Source organism: Petaurus breviceps, unplaced genomic scaffold, assembly GCF_028583685.1.
Source record: "Petaurus breviceps papuanus isolate PSGF00001 unplaced genomic scaffold, PetGlider_PUasm1.0 90667, whole genome shotgun sequence".
NCBI lineage: Eukaryota > Metazoa > Chordata > Mammalia > Diprotodontia > Petauridae > Petaurus > Petaurus breviceps.
In genome coordinates, this window is record NW_027187302.1 from 105,140 (window position 1) to 124,905 (window position 19,766).

The 19,766-nt window shown below is 34.7% G+C and overlaps 1 protein-coding gene across 6 annotated transcripts in view; it reads left to right on the forward strand.

The window, feature by feature from the left end:
* Nucleotides 1-19,766, forward strand: part of DOP1A (DOP1 leucine zipper like protein A) — a 134,993-nt gene that overhangs the window by 47,760 nt on the left and 67,467 nt on the right. For all 6 annotated transcript variants that reach the window (XR_011163798.1, XM_069065060.1, XM_069065059.1 and 3 more), the window contains exons 5-10: nt 2,964-3,153; nt 11,286-11,384; nt 13,189-13,288; nt 14,266-14,375; nt 17,343-17,451; nt 19,412-19,532. Coding sequence is in view for 5 of the 6 variants with exons in the window: in XM_069065060.1 (XP_068921161.1) it covers nt 2,964-3,153; nt 11,286-11,384; nt 13,189-13,288; nt 14,266-14,375; nt 17,343-17,451; nt 19,412-19,532 (729 nt within the window). In the remaining variant the exon portion in view is untranslated. The remainder of the gene's footprint in view (nt 1-2,963; nt 3,154-11,285; nt 11,385-13,188; nt 13,289-14,265; nt 14,376-17,342; nt 17,452-19,411; nt 19,533-19,766) is intronic.

Here is a 19,766-nt window from a genome sequence, read left to right on the forward strand (position 1 = left end):
ATTATATTCCTTTCTAACCTCTATTTTTTAAATATCATCCCTTCCTATTCAAATGATCCTGTGCCCTGTCTATGTATACATGAACATACATATACACATTCACATATGCATTTATACACACATATACCCTTCAATACATACATATATATATATACACATATATATTCCCTTCAACTATCCTCATACTGAAAAAAGTCTTATGAGTTACAGTTATCTTTTTTCCATGTAGGAATGTAAATGGTTCAACTTTAATAAGTTCCTTATGATTTCTTTTTCCTCTTAACCTTCTCGTGCTTCTCTTGCTTCTTGTACTTGAAAGTCAGATTTTCTGTTCAGCTCTGGTTTTTTCATCAAGAATGTTTGAAAATCCTCTATTTCATTGAATGACCACATTTTCCCCTGTAGCATTAAACTCATTTTTGCTGGGTAGGTGATTCTTGGTTTTAATCCCAGCTTCTTTGACCTCCGGAATATCATATTCCAAGCCCTTCGATCTCTTACTGTAGAAGCTGCTAGGTCTTTTGTTATCCTGATTGTGTTTCTACAATACTCAAATTGTTTCTTCCTGACAACTTGTAATATTTTCTCCTTGACATGAGAACCCTGGAATTTGGTATAATATTCCTAGGAGTTTTGTTTTTGGGATCTTTTCAAGAGGCAATCAGTGAATTCTTTCCATTGTTATTTTGCTCTCTGGTTCTAGAATATCAGGGCAGTTTTGATTGATAATTTCTTGAAAGATGGTATCTAGGTTCTTTTTTTGATTATGGCTTTCAGATAGTCCAACAATTTTCAAGTTATCTCTCCTGGATCTATTTTCTAGGTCAGTGGTTTTTCCAGTGAGATATTTCACATTGCCTTCTATTTTTTAATTTGTTTGGATCTGTTTTATAGTATCTTGATTTCTCATAAAGTCAATAGCTCCCAGTTTCTCCAATCTAATTTTGAAGGAGTTAATCTCTTCAGTAAATTTTTGAAATTCCTTTTCCATATGGCAAATTTGACTTTTTAAGGCATTCTTCTCCTCATTGGCTTTTTGGGCCTCTTTTGCCATTTGAGTTAGTCTATTTTTTAAGGTGTTATTTTCTAAAGTTTATTTTTGGGTCTCCTTTAGCAGGCTGTTGACTTGCTTTTCATGATTTTCTTGCATCATTCTCATTTCCCTTCCCAATTTTTCCTCCACTTCTCTTGATTTTCAAAATCCTTTTTGAGCTCCTCCATGGTCTGTAACCAATTCATATTTTTCTTAGAAGCTTTTGATGCAGGAGTTCTGGCTTTGCTCTCTTCCTCCCACTCCATGCCTTGATCCTTTTTGTCCCCTAAAAAGGATCCTATGGTCTGTTTGTGCTTCCTCTGCTTGTTCATATTGCCCACCAATTACTTGGCTTCTGAGCTCTTTGCCATGGTAGAACTCTGCTTCCAAAATGGAGAGAGCTTTGTCCCAAATTGCTGGGGTTTTCGTAAATGTGAGAGCTATGAGGAGGGCACCCTTTCTACAGCCACCACTCAAGCCACCACACAAGCTCTGGCACACTGGTGTTCCTTGCCCCAGGACCACCACCCAAAAACGTGATCCAGATCCAAGTAGGTTAAAGCAAGAGCGATTACCCTCTGAATGGTCACTTAGTCCCCCTGCAATCTGCAGGCCAGGAGCACCATAGGCAGCCATGCAGTGCAGCACTTCCAGCACTTCTTGCCTCGGGGGCAGGGGTCAAGGGCCAAACCACACTCTTCCATCTCCCTCTATTCCAACAGAGTTCCACACTGACCTTTTATTTTGTCTTTGGCGTTTATGGGTTGAGAATTCTGGAAACCACTGCAGCTGCTGGTGATTCACTCTCCAGAAGTCTGCTCTGGTTGCTGCTGGTCAGGGCCACCCTGGGGCTGGAACCAGGGCTCACTAAGGACTGTGCTCAGCTCCCTGCCAGGCTGCCTTCAGCGGGAGATTTGTTTCTTTCTTGTCACTTTGTGGGTTCTGTAGCTCTAAAGTTTGTTTTTTTTTTACATGTATTGGAAGTGATTGGAGTGGAGTGGGAGCTCATCCCAAGTTTGTGCTTCTATTCTGCCATCTTGGCTCCACTCCCAGGATTTTTAATAAGGTGAAAAATTATTCGTGAAAACCTATATGTCAGACTGTAGTTGAAAATTTAATACATGTTTTGAATTAGTAAACTTCATTGCTTTGAACCAAACTTTGTTTAATTTACATTATGTTATTTGTTATTCTAAATGGTATCTCAGTGCAGTTTTCTGTTAAATTTGTTCTTTGTTCTACCTATAAGTAAACTGAGGGAATAGAAGGTGATGGTTTTTGCTTGAAGTCACAAAGCAAGTGAGTCAGTAGAGGTGACCCTAAAATAGATATGATTCTGTCTTAAAACTTGACTTAAAAAAGTAGAAGGTAATCAGTATTAAAATATGGTATCCAGTAAAGTGATAAAAAATTCTGTTTTTCTCAGTGTGTAAGGTAATAATTTAGAAAGACTTCATTGCATGATAGGCTGTTAGATATTCAAGTCAAGAAGATCTGATAAATCCCATTTCCAATGCTTACCAGCTGTGTGAACACTGCCACACTTAAAAATCTGAGTATAAATTTCTTTATCTTTAATACAGGAATAATAATAACTGTAGTATCTGCTTTTTAGGCTTGTTGTCAGGATAAAATGAGTCAATATTTGTAAAGCACTTTGCAGTCCTTAAAGCGTTATATAAAACTGGTGATTATTATTAGTGACAATATCAATAACATTGAATTATGCAACATAAAAGTTTATAAAGAAAACATTAGAGAAACTCTTAAAGATATTTTAAGCAAGCCACTGAGCATGTGTTATAACAAGAATAGTACATGTTTTTCCTAAGCAGATGTGTGCCATTATTTTATCTTTTCATGGCAGAGAATATTATTTTAATATATTTGAAACAAAACTCTTGAATAAGTCTTCTCTTTTGTACTTCAGAACCAATACCTTGTTGGAGAAGGTTGCTGCTGCAGTAGACCAGTCAGCATTCTACAGTGCCCTCTGGGGTAGTCTTCTTACCAGTCCTGCTGTTCGTTTACCTGGAATCACATATGTTCTCTCACATTTGAACAGGAAGCTTTCAATGGAGGATCAACTTTATATAATTGGCAGTGATATTGAACTAATGGTATGTATTAAAATAGTTCTCTTTTCACTAAAATACTTGTATATGCCACCATAGGTATTATGTTGCTGTGATTTCTTTAAAAGCTTTTCAAAATCTTTGTGCAATTAAAAATAAAGATTCCCTTTATTTAAGCTTTTTTATTATGAACTTAATCATTCATACACACATAATTTTGGTATATAAAGAATAACAGGATTGCATATGAAACCCTGAACTTCTCTTGTATTAAATTTACATAAATTCTAAATATTAAATTTAGGTAGAAACAAAATTTCCCCTTTTTTGCATCTCTTTGAAAAGTTTTTTTTCTAGTAGAACCAGGAGAAATTTGTACACAATTACAGACACAACATATGTGTGATGATCAACTTTGATAGGACTCTTCTCAGCAATGCAGTGATATAAGTCAATCCCAAAAGACTCATGATGGAGAGAAATATGTGCATCCAGAGAAAGAACTAGAAAGAACTGAGTTTATATCCAGGTGGAAGCAAAATACCTGATCTTCTTTCCTTCTCTTGTTTGGTTTTATGTCCTCTTTACCATTTTTCATTCCATCTGATACAATCCATGTTTATAACCTGACTACTGTATAATGTGAAAGTATTTACAGATCCTATACTTGACTGTATGCCGCCATGGGGGGAAGGTGAGGGAGGGGAACAAAATGTGAAACTCAAGGAATTGTGGAATTGAATTCTGTAAACTAAAAGGAAACAAAGAATTAAAAAATAAAATTTAAAAAATACCAAAAAAAAAATACCAAAAATAAAGAAAAGTTTTCTTCTGTGTTTTTTAATGTTTTACTTATTCTTTATTTTAAAAAATTTTTTGTATCTCTGTTAATGTTTACTTATTTATATCCTTCCCTCCCTAAGAGAAGGCACTCCCTCTTTTTATTTTTTTTTTGGGGGGGGTCTTTATTAGTTTACTTTTAGTTTACAAGATTCGTTACCACAATCCCTTGAGTTTCAAATTTTCTCTCCCTTCCCCCCCATGGTGGCATACAATCAAGTATAATATCTGCAAATACTTTCACATTAGGTATTAGTCAGGTTATAAAGAAGGATTGTAGCAGATGGAATGAAGAATGGGAAAGAGGAAACAAAACCAAACAAGAAAAAGAAAAAGGGCAGGTAGTTTGCTTCAATCTGGATTCAAACTCAGTTCTTTCTCTGGATGTAAACATTTTGGGATTGACTTATGACTCTGGATTGCTGAGAAGAGTCTAGTTTATCAAAGTTGGTCTTCACACATACGTTGTGCCTTTAATTGTGTACAAATTCCTCCTGGCTCTACCCTTCTCACTCAGCATCAGATCATATAAGCCTCTCCATGTAAATATGAAAAACACCTGCTCCTCATTTCTTATTGCACAGTAGTATTCCATAACATGCATATACCACAACTTGTTCAGCCATTCCCCAATTGATGGGCACCCCCTTAATTTCCAATTCTTTGCTACCACAAAAAGAGCTGCTATAAATATTTTTGTACATACGGGTCTTTTTCCCCACTTCTATGATATCTTTGGGATACAACCCTATAAGTGGTATTGCTGGGTTAAAGGGTAGGAAATTATTTATCGCCCTTTGGGCATAATTCCAGATTGCTTTCCAGAATGGTTGGATTAGTTCACAACTCCACCAGCAATGCATTAGTGTTCCAATTTGTCTACATCCTCTCTAGCATTTGTCATTTTCCCGTTTTGTCATCTTCGCCAATCTGACTGGTGAGATGTGGTACCTCAGAGTTGTTTTGATTTGCATTTCTCTAATCAATAGTGATTTAGAGCATTTTTTCATATGCTTATAAATATCTTTAATTTCTTCCTCTGTAAACGAAGGCACTCCCTTTTAACAAATAAATATAGGCAAACAAAAGAATCAACACATTGACTATTTCTCAAAATGTATGTTTCATTCTACACTTCTAATATATCACTTCTGCCAAGAGGTGATTTCTTTCATTCTTCTTTAATCTTAATTGGTCACTGGGTTAATCTGATTTCTAAAGCCTTCCAAATTTGTTTTCTGTTACATTATTGTCATCCTCAAAATTCTCTTGCATCTGCCCATTTTACTCTACATCACTTCGTACAGGTTTTTCTAAGTTCCTTTGAATCAGTCATAGTCATTTTTACAATGTAGTCATTCCTTTTTATTCACAAACTACAGCTTGTTTAGCCTTACCCCAGTTGATGGGCTTCTAAGTTCTTTGTTGCCACAAAAGGTGCTGCTATAAATATTTTGATGTATTTGGGGCTTTTCTTGTTGTCATTGATCTCCTAATTTTATATATCCAGTGATGGAATTGTTGGCTCAAAGACTATAAGCATTTTAGTTTTATTTGCATTATTTATTTGTATTATTTCAAATTGCTTTTCAGAATATTTGGACCAGTTTATAGCTTCATTGTCGGTGCATTAGTGTGGCTATCTTTTTATAACTCCTCCAGCACTGATTTTTTCTCCTTCCCTTCTCCCTTCCCCAAGGCAAGCAATATAATATTGGTTATACATGTACAATCTAGAAATTTCTAATCACCAGACAGAGGCTAGAAAGTCATGCCTCCTCCCCCCTACCCATAGTTAATAAGCATTTTAATAAGGGCCTGCAATTTGCAAGTGCTGAAGTAAAATGAAAAGCCAAAAAGGATCCCTCCTTTAGACTTTTGGGAGCTAAGATGGTGGAGTAAGCAGTAAATTGCTGTAGCTTTCCCATATTCACCTCCAAACGGCCATAAAATAGCAACTCAGAACAAAGAAAAATTGGGAAAAGAAATGAGAGTGATAAAAGAGAATTATGAAAGAATATTGCTTAAAAAGTAGAATTGGCCACATGGAAAAGGAGTAAAAAATCCACTGAAGAAAACAGCTCCTTAAAGAGTACAATTGGTAAATGGAAAAGAAAGTACAGAAATCTAATTGAAGAAAACAATACCTTAAAAGTTAGAATTGGGCAAGTGGAAGCTAATGGAACATCAGTAATCAAAAATTCAAAACAATAAAAAAAATGGAAGAAAATATAAAATACCTCATGGGAAAAAACTGACCTGGAAAATAGATCCAGGAGATATCAGAATCATTGGACTCTCTGAAAGCAATAATCAGAAGGAGGACCTGGACAGTATCTTTCAAGAAATTATTAAGGAAAACAGCTCTGATGTCCTGGAACCAGAGGGCAAAATAGACATTGAAAGAATCCACCAAACCCCTCAGGAAAGATACTAAAATAAAAACCCCAAGGAACATTATAGCCAAATTTCAGAACTATCAAGTCAAGGAAAAATATCAGAAGTCACCATAAAGAAACAATTCAAATATTGAGGATTAACAATCAGGATTACATAGGACTTGGCAGCTACAGCATTAAAGGACCAGAGGTCATGGAACATATTCTTAAAGGCAAAGGAACTGGGACTACAACCCAGTTTTCACTTAACAAAATTCCAAAACCAATAAGCCAATTCCATCATAGTAGCAAAAATGTTAATATGCCATAACAGTGCTGAGTCACAGCATCCTTCAGCCTTCTTACAAACCAATATAAACCTGTCCCAGGAGGTGGCAAAAAAAATCAGCTTGTACTCATGAGCCTTACTGACTCCTTGCCTGAGTGTCCTCTCTCTCCCACTCTCTATCTGAGAAAATTAAGCATAATACATGAAGGGGAAAAATGGTCATTCAGTGAAATAGAAGGATTTTAGACATTCATAAGGAGAAAACCAGAAAAAATTTTACCTCCAATATCAAGACCCAAGAGAAGTATAAATAGGTAAAAAGGGAAAAGAAAACATAAGGGATTCAGCAGAGCTGAGCTGTTTACATCCCTGCATGGGGAGATACTTGTAATTGTTAAAAACTGTACCACCGAAAGTACAGCTAGAAGGAATATCCATAGACAGAGAGTGGAAGTGTAAGGTGAATTTGAGGGAATGCCATAAAAAAATTTAAGAGGAGTACAAAGGGTGCAACAAGAAGAGAGAGGTAGAATGGGGTGAATCATTTCCCATGAAGAGGTGCTAAAGACCCATTACAGTGGAGTGAAGATGGGAGGGTGGGCGATGAGCATTGCTTGAAGCTTACTCCTATCAGTATTGGCTCAAAGAGGGAATGATATACACAGTCACTTGAATATAGAAATCTATCTTACCTGACAAAGAAGTAGGTGTGGAGATCAACTAAGGTGAGGACTGACAGAAGGGAGAGCAGATCATGGAAGGTGGTAGACAGAAGCAAAACAGGGAGGGGGTGAAATGAGAGAGAGGAAAAACAGGACGAAAAATAGGATGGAGGGAAATATACAGTAATCATACCTGTGCATGTAAATAGGATGAAGTCTCCCATAAAATGGAAATAGATAGAGTGGATTAAAAATCATAATCCTACAATATGTTGTTTACACACACAGAGTACAGGTAAAAGACTAAGCAGAATATAGTATGCTTCAGCTGACATATAAAAAAGGAGAGGTAATAATCTTGATCTCAGACAAAGTAAAAGGAAAAATAGACCTAATTAAAGGAGATAAGTAAGGAAACTACATCTTGCTAAAAGGTACCATAGTCAGTGAAGCAGTATCAATACTAAACATACATGCATCAAGTGGTATAGCATCCACATTCTTAGAGAAGTTAAGTGAGTTACAGGAAGAAGTACACAGCAAAACTACTGAGTGGGGTACTTCATCTGTTTCAGAAATTTGATAAATCCAGCCAAAAAATAAACAATAAAAACAACTAAGGAGGTAAATAGAATATTAGAAAAGTTAGCTATGATAGACCTTTGGAGAAAACTGAATAGGAACCGAAAGAAACACATATTTTTCTCAGTTGCACATGGAACCTACACAAAAATTGACCATATAATACGGCATAAAATCCTCAAAATCTAATGTAAAAAGACAGAAATAATAAATGTATTCTTTTTGGTTCATAATGCATTAAAAATTGTGTTCAACAGAGGGCAGTGGAACTATAGATTAAATATTAATTGGAAACTAATCTAATCCCAAAGAACAAGAGGGTCAAGAAACAACTCATAGGAAGAATAATTTCACTAAAGAAAATGTCAACAATGAGACAACATACCAAAATTTATGGTGTGTGCCAAAGCAATACTTGGAAAATTTATTTTTCTAAATTCTTACATCAGCAAAATGGAAAAGCAGCAGATCAATTAATTGGGTATGCAGCTAAAAAAAAAAAACTAGAAAAAGAACAAATTAAAAATCCCCAATTGGGCACCAAATTGGAAATCCTGAAAATTAAAGGTGAGATTAATAAGACTGAGAAAAAATTATTGAACTAATAAATCTTGGAGCTGGTTTTATGAAGAAAACAAATAAAACAGATAAGCCATTGGTTAATTTGATTAAAAAAAATCAAATATCCAGTATCAAAAATGGAAAGGGTGAAATCACCACCAATGGAGAAGAAATTAAAGCAATCATTAGGAAATGTTTTTCCCAATTATATCTCAATGAATCTGACAATCTTGAGTGAAATTAATGAATATTTACAATAATATAAATTACCTCGCTTAACAGTTCAGGAAATAGACTGCCTTAATAACCCCATCTTAGAGAAAGAAATTGAACAACCCATTAATGAACTCCCTAGGAAAAAATCCCCAGGGCCAAATGGGTTCATGAGTGAACTCTACCAAGCATTTAAAGAACAATTAATTCCAATAGTATATAAACTATTTAGGAAAATAGGCAGTGTCCTACCAAACTTTTATAACACAAATATGGTGCTGATACCTAAACCAAGAAACACAAAAATAGAGAAGGAAAATTACAGATCAATTTCTCTAATGAATATCGATGCAAACATTTTGAACAAAATACTATCAAGGTGATTACAGCGATATATCATGAGGATCATACACTATCACCAGGTGGGATTTATACCACGACTGCAATTTGGTTCAATATTAGGAAAACCATCAATGTAATTGACCATGTGAATAATAAAATCTACAGAAATCATGATTATTTCAATCAGTGCTTAAAAAGCTTTTGACAAAATATATCTCCCATTCCTGTTAAAAGCACTAGAGAACATAGGAATAAAGGGAGCATTCAATAAAATGATAAACAGTGTCTATTTGAACCATTTGTAAATGTTATCTGTAAATGGGCATAAGCTAGAAGACTTCCCTGTAAGATCAAGAGTGAAGCAGGGATGCCCATTATCACCATTATTATTATTATTCAATATAGTACTAGAAATGTTGTAGTAATAAGAGAAGAAAAAGAAATGAAGGAATGAGGAAACAACTATCATTCTTTGCAGATGATGTGATGGTATACTTAGAGAACCATAGAACATCAACTAAAAAAGTATTGGAATAATTAACAATTTTAGCAAAGTTGCAGGATATAAGATAAACCCATATAAATCATTAGCATTTCTTTATATGATCTTTATATGATCAGTAAAGCCTAGCAGCAAGAGATAGAGAAATTCCATTTAAAATAACTGTAAAAAATATGAAATATTTATAAGTATACTTGCTAAGACAAACCCAGGAACTATATGAACACAATTACAAAACACTTGACACAAATAAAGTCAGATCTAAACAACTGGAAAAATATCAATTGCTCATGGGTAAGCCAAACCAATAATACATAAATAAATAAAAATGACAATTCTGCCTAAACTGATTTACCTTTTCAGTGCCATGCCAATCTACAAAAAAAAAAAAAAACTTAGTGCTAGAAAAAAATAACATTCAGGTGGAAGAACAGAAGGTCAAGAATATCCAGGGAATTAGTGGGGGGGTGGGAGGGGGAATACAAAGGAAGGTGGCCTAGCAACACCACTTCTCAAAATACATCATAAAGCAGTACTCATCAAAACTGTCTGGTAGTGGCTAAGAAATAGAGTGGTGGATCAGTGGAGTAGATTAGGTACACAAGACACAGTAGTCAATGACCATAGTAACCTAGTGTTTGATAAACCCAAAGACCCCAGCTTTTGGGAGAAGAACTCACTATTTGATAAAAAGTACTGGGAAAACTGGAAAACAGTAGGATACAAGCTAGGTATAGACCAACATCTCACACTATACCAAGATAAGGTCAAAATGGGTATGTGATTCAGAGATAAAGGGTGACACCATAAGTAATTAGAAGAATAAGGAATAATGTACTGGTCAGATCTATGGGGAGGATAAGAATTCATGACCAAAGGAGATAGCATTACAGAATGTAAAATAGATAATTTTGATTATGTTGAATTAAAAAAGCTTTTGTACAAACAAAACCAATGCAACAAGATTTTTAGGAAAGCAGAATGCTGGGAAACAGTCTTTACAGCAGGTGTCTCTGATAAAGACTTTATTTCTCAAATATATGGAGAGCTGAGTCAAGTTTATAAGAATACAAGCCATTCCCCAATGACAAATGGCCAAAGGACATGAACAGGTAGTTTTCAGATGAAGAAATCAAAGCTATATGCATATAAAGAAGTGCTCTAAATCACTTTTTGTTAGAGAAAAGCAAATTAAAACAACTCTAAAATTCCACCTCACACCTATCAGATTGGTAATGTGACAAAAAAAGAAAACGACAAATATTGGAGAGGATGTGGGGAAATTGGGACAGTGATTCTGATTTTTTAAAGTAATATACCCTTTTATATTCACATTATATAGCCATTTTTTGTGTATTATGGTATATTGTACAAGATGTTTGTCTAAACTTAATTTTTACACGATTGAGTTTCAATTTTCTGAGCAATTCTTTTCAAATACAGAGTTGATTGCTAAGTAATTCATGTTTTAGGTTTATTGAATGAACATTGAGTCATTTTGCTTAATTATTTTTGATTCTTCATTGTCTGGTCTTTTCCATTTATCTTTTCTGTTTTCCAAACTGGTATCAAATGGTTTTACTCTCTTCGTAGATCTTTCTCATATCATTCCTTCATATAGTTTTAAAATAAAGAGATTCTTTTGGATTTCTTTAAAAAATCACTACATTTGATTAGAATGAATATGCCGAGAAACCAACTTGGGAAAAAGGAAAGGTTTGATTTGTTTTGTTGGCAGGATTTCACTGTGATTGTATCAATGTACATTTTTAGTAAGTACTGTTAGTTTCATGGCATTTTCTTTGCAGGTAGAAGCAGTAAGTACTTCAGTACAGGATTCGAGTGTCCTTGTACAAAGAAGCACTTTGGATCTTATACTCTTCTGCTTTCCTTTTCATATGAGTCAGGTAAAATATTAGTGCTATTAATCTAAGATACTTGTTTTAGATGTTTGCCAATGTGCGTGTATTATATATCATTTTTAATGATAGTCATCATGTATATCTTTTTTTGTATTTAATAAAGCAATTTGGTAGGAATAGAGTGGGGGGTTTGGAGTTGAGAAGAATGGGATTGTTTTGATCTGGACCTGTGACTTTATCCTCTGGGAAATTCCTTATAATTATCTTAGAAAGATGCCAGGAACACACAGAGCCTAAGTGACTTTCCCAATATCACTCAGCCAGTTTGTGTCAGAGGTCAGACTCTGATCATACAAGTATTCCTGAGTTTGAGGTCTTTTTAATATACCATATGACTTCTCAAAACAGGGTGTTTTTTTTTTGTTTGTTTTTGTGTCAATTTTTTTAAAGCAGGATTTATAAGTGAACTGAGGATGTAAAGAGGAATAATTATTATAGCAAAAGTGAAATGGAATCATTTAACAATTTTCAAAAGGTTCACCTATATCTGTCACTGCCTAAGTAGTCATTATAAAAATGTAACATAAAAGCCAAAAAGAGGGCAAAAAATAGCTATCAGGTTAGTGTTACCTCTACCTAACATTTTATACCTGCAGCCTCTGCCTTGATCTTGACTTCTGATGTTTGTATATTTGAAATGTGGGAGCATTTTAATTGGAGAACTGGCTGCAGTAGGAAAGATGTTTTAGCCACTCCTTGGCATTCTGTAGTACTTTTATTACAGCTAATTATAGCTAACTTGGGAATTCACAAATGAAGCATCTAGTTGACTAGAACTGATTTCAATTAATATCCTCATTTGTGAAGAAGTGGTCTAAATTGCTTTACATTCAGAAACCTTGACAGTGTGTAGTATGATACATGAGCATTTCTTTATTGCCAAAGTAAGTTTAATCGTAGGGAGGAAAAGTATTGACTTTTGAATTTTACAGACAGCAGCTTGCAGTGATGTTCAAGTCATTCAATTTGGAATAGAGACCTCTATTACGTAGGGTTTTTTTTTCTTTGCTAACTATTCATAATTGGATTAGCACTAAGCAAATTTTTCTGTTCCCTTTTTTGTCATTTCTCCTATTGCCAGCCCCTCCCTTACCCCAATTTGGGCTCCCTTCTCATGAACCAAGGATCTTAATACCCTGGTCTGGCTTAGTAGGTTCTTTTTATTTATGTTGCATTCTCAGATCTTGCCTTCCTCAGCTATCTTTTCCCACCATGCCCTAGACTTTTTCCTCATTTCTCATTATCTACTTTTCTTTCTTATCTCAGTAAAAGTCTACCTGTAGAACACTCAATGACCAAAGAGCCACTGCTAGGTGATCAAAGCTAATCTGATAAAGTAATTCATTGTATGGTGTGATGGCTAATAAAAACTCTGTCAGATAACATAATTTGCATTCTAAGCTAAACTTTAAACTTAACCAGAAAGAGTCAGTAATGGTATTATCATTGGGTACTGTTGATAGCTCTAAAATTGTTATTTTGGACCGTGATTTTTAGTATTCTTGAAATGTGCATTTTGATTGACAGGTTTCTCTGATTTCCTTAGAGTCAGCATTGTATGCCTCTTTGAATTGAAAACAAATCTTTAACGAATACTAACCAACATAAACATTAAAAAAAAAAACAATTCACTGAGATAGTAAGAAGGAAATAGGAAAAATTTTAAAAAAAAGAATAATCAAGAATATAGAATTGGGGTCTTAATTCCTTACTGTTACCATGAATTTGTTTAAAGAGAAACCCAGAATAAAAGGTTTAAAATGAAGCTTATGTTCCATCCTGTTTTCAGGCAACTCGTCCTGACATGATCAGAATCTTGTCAGCAGCTCTTCATGTGGTTCTAAGAAGGGATATGTCTCTGAATCGCAGGCTTTATGCATGGCTTTTAGGTAGGTATGTGATGTGTGTATTATTAAACCTGAAAAAAACTGAAAGTGCTATAATAATATTATATGAAAAAAAATCTATGACTTTTTAAAGAAACTGCTGGGATTTTATGTAATTATGTTGTTTTTTAAAAATAATGCTAATTTACTGAGTATATGACATGAGGAAAGTTCCTTTTTAGGAAAAAATATATGACATATGTATATTTTTGCATATATACATAGTAGATTAATTTGCTTCATTATTTTGTGTAATAATAAAATTTCATAAAAAGACAAATATGAATTCAGATTTCCCTAATGAACATTCCTTCCGTATTTGATTTATAGTTATGTATTATGAAAGAAGACATCATTGGAACTTTAGTTATTTGAATCCATTTAGGTCATGTTCTTTTCTGTAATTATAATTGTGATAATGCAAATAAATGAATATTAAGGGTGGATTAGTCAAAAATAATTTTTTACCTTTAGAAGTCATGAAGTACCTAAAAGGACTGTGGACAGAGGTTGAGTGGGGCAGTAGCTCTTCTACCCAAAGTAGGCCATTCTTTCATTTAGCATTTTGTTGGTGTTATAGAGAGACTCCCCTGAGTGGTCCACATATCTTCTCTCAAAAATATGCCCAGCAGAATTCAGAGGCCCCACTAAATTATAGTGCTGAGCCTTATCACATGAAGAACTTTATGGAGATTCATGAACTGTTTACATTTGTGTATTAAGGGCTATAAAATTTGCCTAATATATCTTGAAAAATAAGTTACCTTGTATTATTTGGTAAGCAGGAGAATTATTCTGGAAGAATGTCATTCATATAGAATTTCCTTTTATTAAACTTTATAAAATTATCTCTCTTGCTGCCATTAAACGGACTACAAATTGGTATGTGTTGGCCATTATTGAGATCTATGGTTTTTAAATTGGTGATGTAGATTTTTGTGGTTGGAATACTAATGTGTTTTATATTTGTTTGCTTGGAGGCTTCGATAATAATGGTGTTATCATAGGACCCAGAAGCACAAGACATAGTAATCCTGAGGAACATGCCACTTATTATTTCACTACTTTTTCAAAAGAGATGTTGGTCCAGGTAATTAATACATCAATTTTACTTTATGCTTTCCTGCTAGTAGTTAACTCCTGTGTACTTTCTGTGTACACAGAAATAATAATTAATAATTCTGAAGCATCTAGAATCTCAAAGATGGAAAAGGATCTCGGTGGCCAGCTATTCCAACCTTTACCTGAGGAAGGACCCTTTCTATATCATACGTGTAAGGTTGTCATCCATAATTGTCTTGAAAAATGTTAACTACCTCATCATACAGCCCATTCTACTTTTTCCTTACATGGAGCCCAAATTTGTCTTACATATGAGAGCCTTCCAAATACTTTAAGGAAGATGTCATGTCTCATCTTTTATGGCTTCTCTACGTATTCCTCATTTTTTTTTCAACCAGCCCTCATCTGCCATGAACTTGGATCCTTTGCCATCTAGCTAGCCTTAAACATTCTCAAGCTTATCAATACCTGTCCCAGAATGTGGGGCCCACAGTTTAACACAGTGCTCCAGACCGAGTATGATGAGAGACCCAGTGCAGCCAGATTGTGCGATATGGACATAAGACATCTCTAAATGCAATCTAAGATTGCATTATTTTTCATGACTGCTGCCTCATGTCCACTGTAATAATGTAAAGGAAAAGAACATTGAAGCCATTTAGAACTTTGATCAGTGCTGTGACTATTCATAACCTCAGAAGACCAATGGTGAAACATACCTCTGGATAGAGAGGTAATGGATTACTGCTAGTAGAGAATGAGACAATCATTTTCATGCATGGCCAAAGTGTTTGTTTTATCTCTCCTTGTAAAGGTTCTGTTGGTGGGGGTGGTAAGTTGTCATATGGCTGATCTTTCCATAGAGAAGCACCTCTAATAACTTTTTAGAAATGTTTTAATGATGCTTTTTAAAATACCATTTTTGCTCTCCATTAGTGCCCTCACCACCCTTTAGAATCCTTCTTTTACGAAGCAATATAGTTTAGCAAAGCTAATCAAAACTTTGACAGTTTATATCTCAGTCTGTACCTGTAGTGCACTCCCTGTCTACTGAAAGATGGAAGGTATACTTTTTACCATCAGTCCTCTAAAATTACAGTTGGTCATTGCATTGATCACAATTATGAAGTATTTCAGTATTGTTTTCCTTTACATTACTATGGTCATGTAAATTATCCTCTTTTTTCTGCTAACTTTACCTTGCTTTAGTCATACAAGTCTTTCCAAGTTTCTCTGAATTCTTCATATTGGTTATTTTTATAAAGTACTGTGAAATTCTTTAGCATCACAGATTTAGGGCAAGTCTTAACCTTTTTTATGTCTTGGACCCCTTAGCAGTCTAGGTGAATCCTGTGGACCCCTTCTCAGAATGTTTTTCAGTACAAAAAATACATAGGATTACAAAGAAAAACAGTTGTCTTTAAATAAAGGTGTAATTTTTTTTTTCTCATCCAAGTTCACAGACCTTACAGGGTACTTGGACCCCAGGTTAAGATCTAGATCCTAGAGTTGTATGGAACCTCAAAGGCCACTATTTCAGTCCCCTTATTTTTCATTTATGGATACTGAGGCCTAGGTCGATTAAATGATTTGACCAAGTCACATTGGTATGGTATCAGGTGGGATTTGCACCTGGGTCCTTTGACTCCGGAGCTAGTTCACTGTGTTTCTGCTTTCTTCCATTACATTTGCATACCTTCATTTGTTCAGCTATTCCTCCATCAGTGGGAACCTAGAATAAGGGTACTTTCCTTCTAAGTTTACTATTCTTAAAAGTTCTGCAATAAATATTTTAGGGGATCTTTTTCCTTTGTTTTTGATATTATTAGAGTGATATCACTGAGTTAAAGAGTATGAACAGTTTAATGACTTCTTTAGTGAAGTTCTGATTTGCTTTTCAGAATAGTAAGACCATTTCACAGCTCCACCAGCAGTTCTTTAATGTATCCCTCCAACAGTTGTCATTTTTATCTTTTGTCGTCTTTGCCAAACTAATAGTGTGAGGTGAAGTCTCAGAGTTGCTTTAATTTTCATTTTTCTTATTAGTGACTTGGAGAATTCTTTCCTATGAAACCTTGTGCTTTTTCATAACATTTTTCAACTATGGAAATAATTTATGGTCTTTTATTTTCCTGTGTGGGTTAGGGCTTTTCTTAGTGGGAAACTCAGAGCCCAACTGATGGAATCTCCCATGGAACTAGTGGCATGGAGGATAGAATGCTGGGCCTGGAATCAGAAAGACTTGAATTCAAACCACTTTCAGATACTTAGTAGCAATGTGCCCTTAAGGAAGTCACTTTTTGCTCCAGTTTCCCCAGCTCTAAGAAACAATACCCACTACCTCTCAGGTTGTTGTGAGGATCAAATGAAATCATATTTATAAAAGTGCTTAGCACAGCTCCAGGCCTTATAATAGGTACTGTGTAAATACTTATTCCCACATGCTCCTACTTAAAGATTTGAAATCCCCAACAGATGGGTTCCCAACAAGAATCCAGTAATGATAAAACTTCATTTTAGTGGAACATTTTTTAATAACTCTATCCTCAACACTGACAAGATATATATTTCTTTCTTCTCATTCTGATACTTCTCTTATTTAAGAGAATTTCCAAATAATTAAAGCATATTCCTTGGTGAGGTGACTGCTTAGAACGAACAGAAAATGGAGAGGATTGTGAGTGTCATTGACTACCAGTATCAGATTAACAGATAAGAAACACAATAAGAAGGTATTGTCCATTTGTTGTAATTTTACCTCCAAGGACATTTTTCTTAGCCAGAAGGAAAATAACCAGCCTTAGAAAAATTATTTCAGTAATTTCAATAAAGTAACAGGGATGTTATGATATCATCATGTTTGTTACCATCCTGTAGTTTTTTTGACCACATACAAATGTGTCATGCATACCTGTTGTTTTATATTTTCTCGCTATCCATATCAGAATTTAATTTTTCTATTTACTAATTTGCATTTTTCTCTCCCTTTTAAAAGGCAATGGTGGGAATCTTACAAGTAAATGGCTTTGGAGAAGAAAGTACCCTAATGCAGGACCTAAAGCCCTTTCGCATTTTAATCAGTTTATTGGACAAACCTGAGCTAGGTAATATGTTTATTAATATGTTTATATTCTATATAATTTTTTAAAAAGCCTCAGTGATTTTGTATATGTCACACAAACACATACATACATGCACACACACAATAAAATGTCATCTCACAAGTTGTTTTACTGAATAACATTTGAATATAGGTCCTCAGTTTCTCCTCATGCCTAGAAAATTCAGCTTTTTGCAATGGGCGTATTGGTAGTTCTAGATAAGCTCCTTAACTGTCTTGCTGTGCTATATATACGACAGAACACCCAAAAGAATTCTTGCTGTTTAAGTCATTTTTAGTGTCCTAGTGACTTAAGGTAAAGAGAGAGAAATTCACAGTCATTAACCATCTCTTATTTAAAATTCAAGTCCATAAATAAAGAAAGAAAGGCAGGAAGGTTTGGAGTAGCCCTTATTGACTCCTAACATCTGCACCTTGATTGTATATGTCTTCTCATTTGCATATTTTGTTTGACCATAGTGAATCTAATATGAAATTTTAATTATAGTATCTTGGACAGAAATAGTAAAAATAAATAAAGAATTGACAACCCTAAGATTAGAGGTGACAGAGCAGTATCTGAAAAAATGCCTCAAGACAGAAAGCCCTCTTGAAGTGTAGTAAGCATATACCTATTTAGAAGTTCAGCGTTTAAGGGGGTCTGTGATCTTATCATTATTGCTGTTCCTACTATTGGTGCACATTTGCAAGCTATCCCAACCTTTTCCAGTGCTATTACTGTTCACGTTTTTCTTTAAGTATTCCATAGATGATCCTAATACATGGCAAAGGCCTTTCTATAGCTCTTTTTATACACTGATTGTACCAGTGGAGCACTCAACTTATTCATCTCTGTTATCTCTCACTTGCACTAGAGGAACAATCTAATCTCTTTTTCAGTCATAAGCTTGCTCTGTGGGAACATTTATGTCACATTTCAGACATATGCCATTGTTGAACTACACCTTACTTATGCCTACCATGCATAGTTACATTGTCCTTTAGGTCATCTATAATTTCAGTTTCTTGAAAAATGTGTTCCAAGATTCACAACTACAGAACCTGACCAGGAGTATAGTTTTATTGAAAAGATGGATATTTCTACCTAGTTGGAGTTTGGTATCATTAAAAGCATTGTGCAGTTTCCCAAATGCAATGCAGCCCTCTTTCTTCCTCCTGTTCAATAATGAGCCCATCTCATCCATATACTTTGTCTACCACAAATATATATATTTATATACTAACTCATTGAATAAGCCATCCAACCACAACAATGAGATAATATTTGTAGTGCACTTAGTACAGTGCCTAGCATATAGGAGATGCTTAAGAAATGCTTATTCCTGGGGCGGCTAGGTGGTGCAGTGAATAGAGCACAGTCCCTGGAGTCAGGAGGACCCGAGTTCAGATCTGGCCTCAGACACTTAACATTTACTAGCCATGTGACCTTGGGCGAGTCACTTAACCCCAATTGCCCAGCTTTCCCCCTCCAAAAAGCAAAAAAAAAAAAGAATGAAAGAAATGCTTATCCCCTTCCCTTTTCCTTAAAAGTATGCTAAGTTGAATTACCTTTAGGAAATATTTAAGGGATCAAAACAGTAAAAATCATACTACATCACAGCTTTGAGATGGTATCTTTAGTTAATTGCTTCTTGAAAGATAAAGGATCAAACCCAAGTTTGTTTACTTCAATGATGCAAATGCTAAAAATTTCTAATCGTGAATTTTCTGTGTTTAACAACTCAAATATATTTTTTCGTTAGTAGCTTTATTGTTTTCTGAGGATTGCCACATAAAATGTGGAATTGTTTCTGACTTTGTATGAATCTGAATGAAGCAGTAAGGGAAAGAACTTACTTTAAGACATTTAGAATTTACTTTAAGACATTTAATTATATAAGCAATTTTTATGTGATCATTTGCCAATATGTAATTATTGTATTTACTTTTTATATTTATTGTAGGACCTGTCATATTAGAAGATGTTCTGATTGAAGTATTTAGAACACTATACACACAGTGTAGAGCAGAATTGGATCTTCAGGTAGAACCACCCTTCAGCAAAGATCACACACAGTTAAGCAGGTACAGAAATTACTTCTTTGTTTCTAAAACATAACTCAGTAGACTATAACGCATATTTGTTTAATGAGTCCTAAAGTGACAGTTGTTTTAAATTAGAAACAAGTAAATAACTTCACCATTTCCATACTCCAAGAATACCTGTTTAAAAAGCAAAGGTATCAGGGCTTCACTGGGTGCTTACAACTTCTAGTTTTAACCACTTTCCAGGGACTAACAATGAACTTCACAGATAGC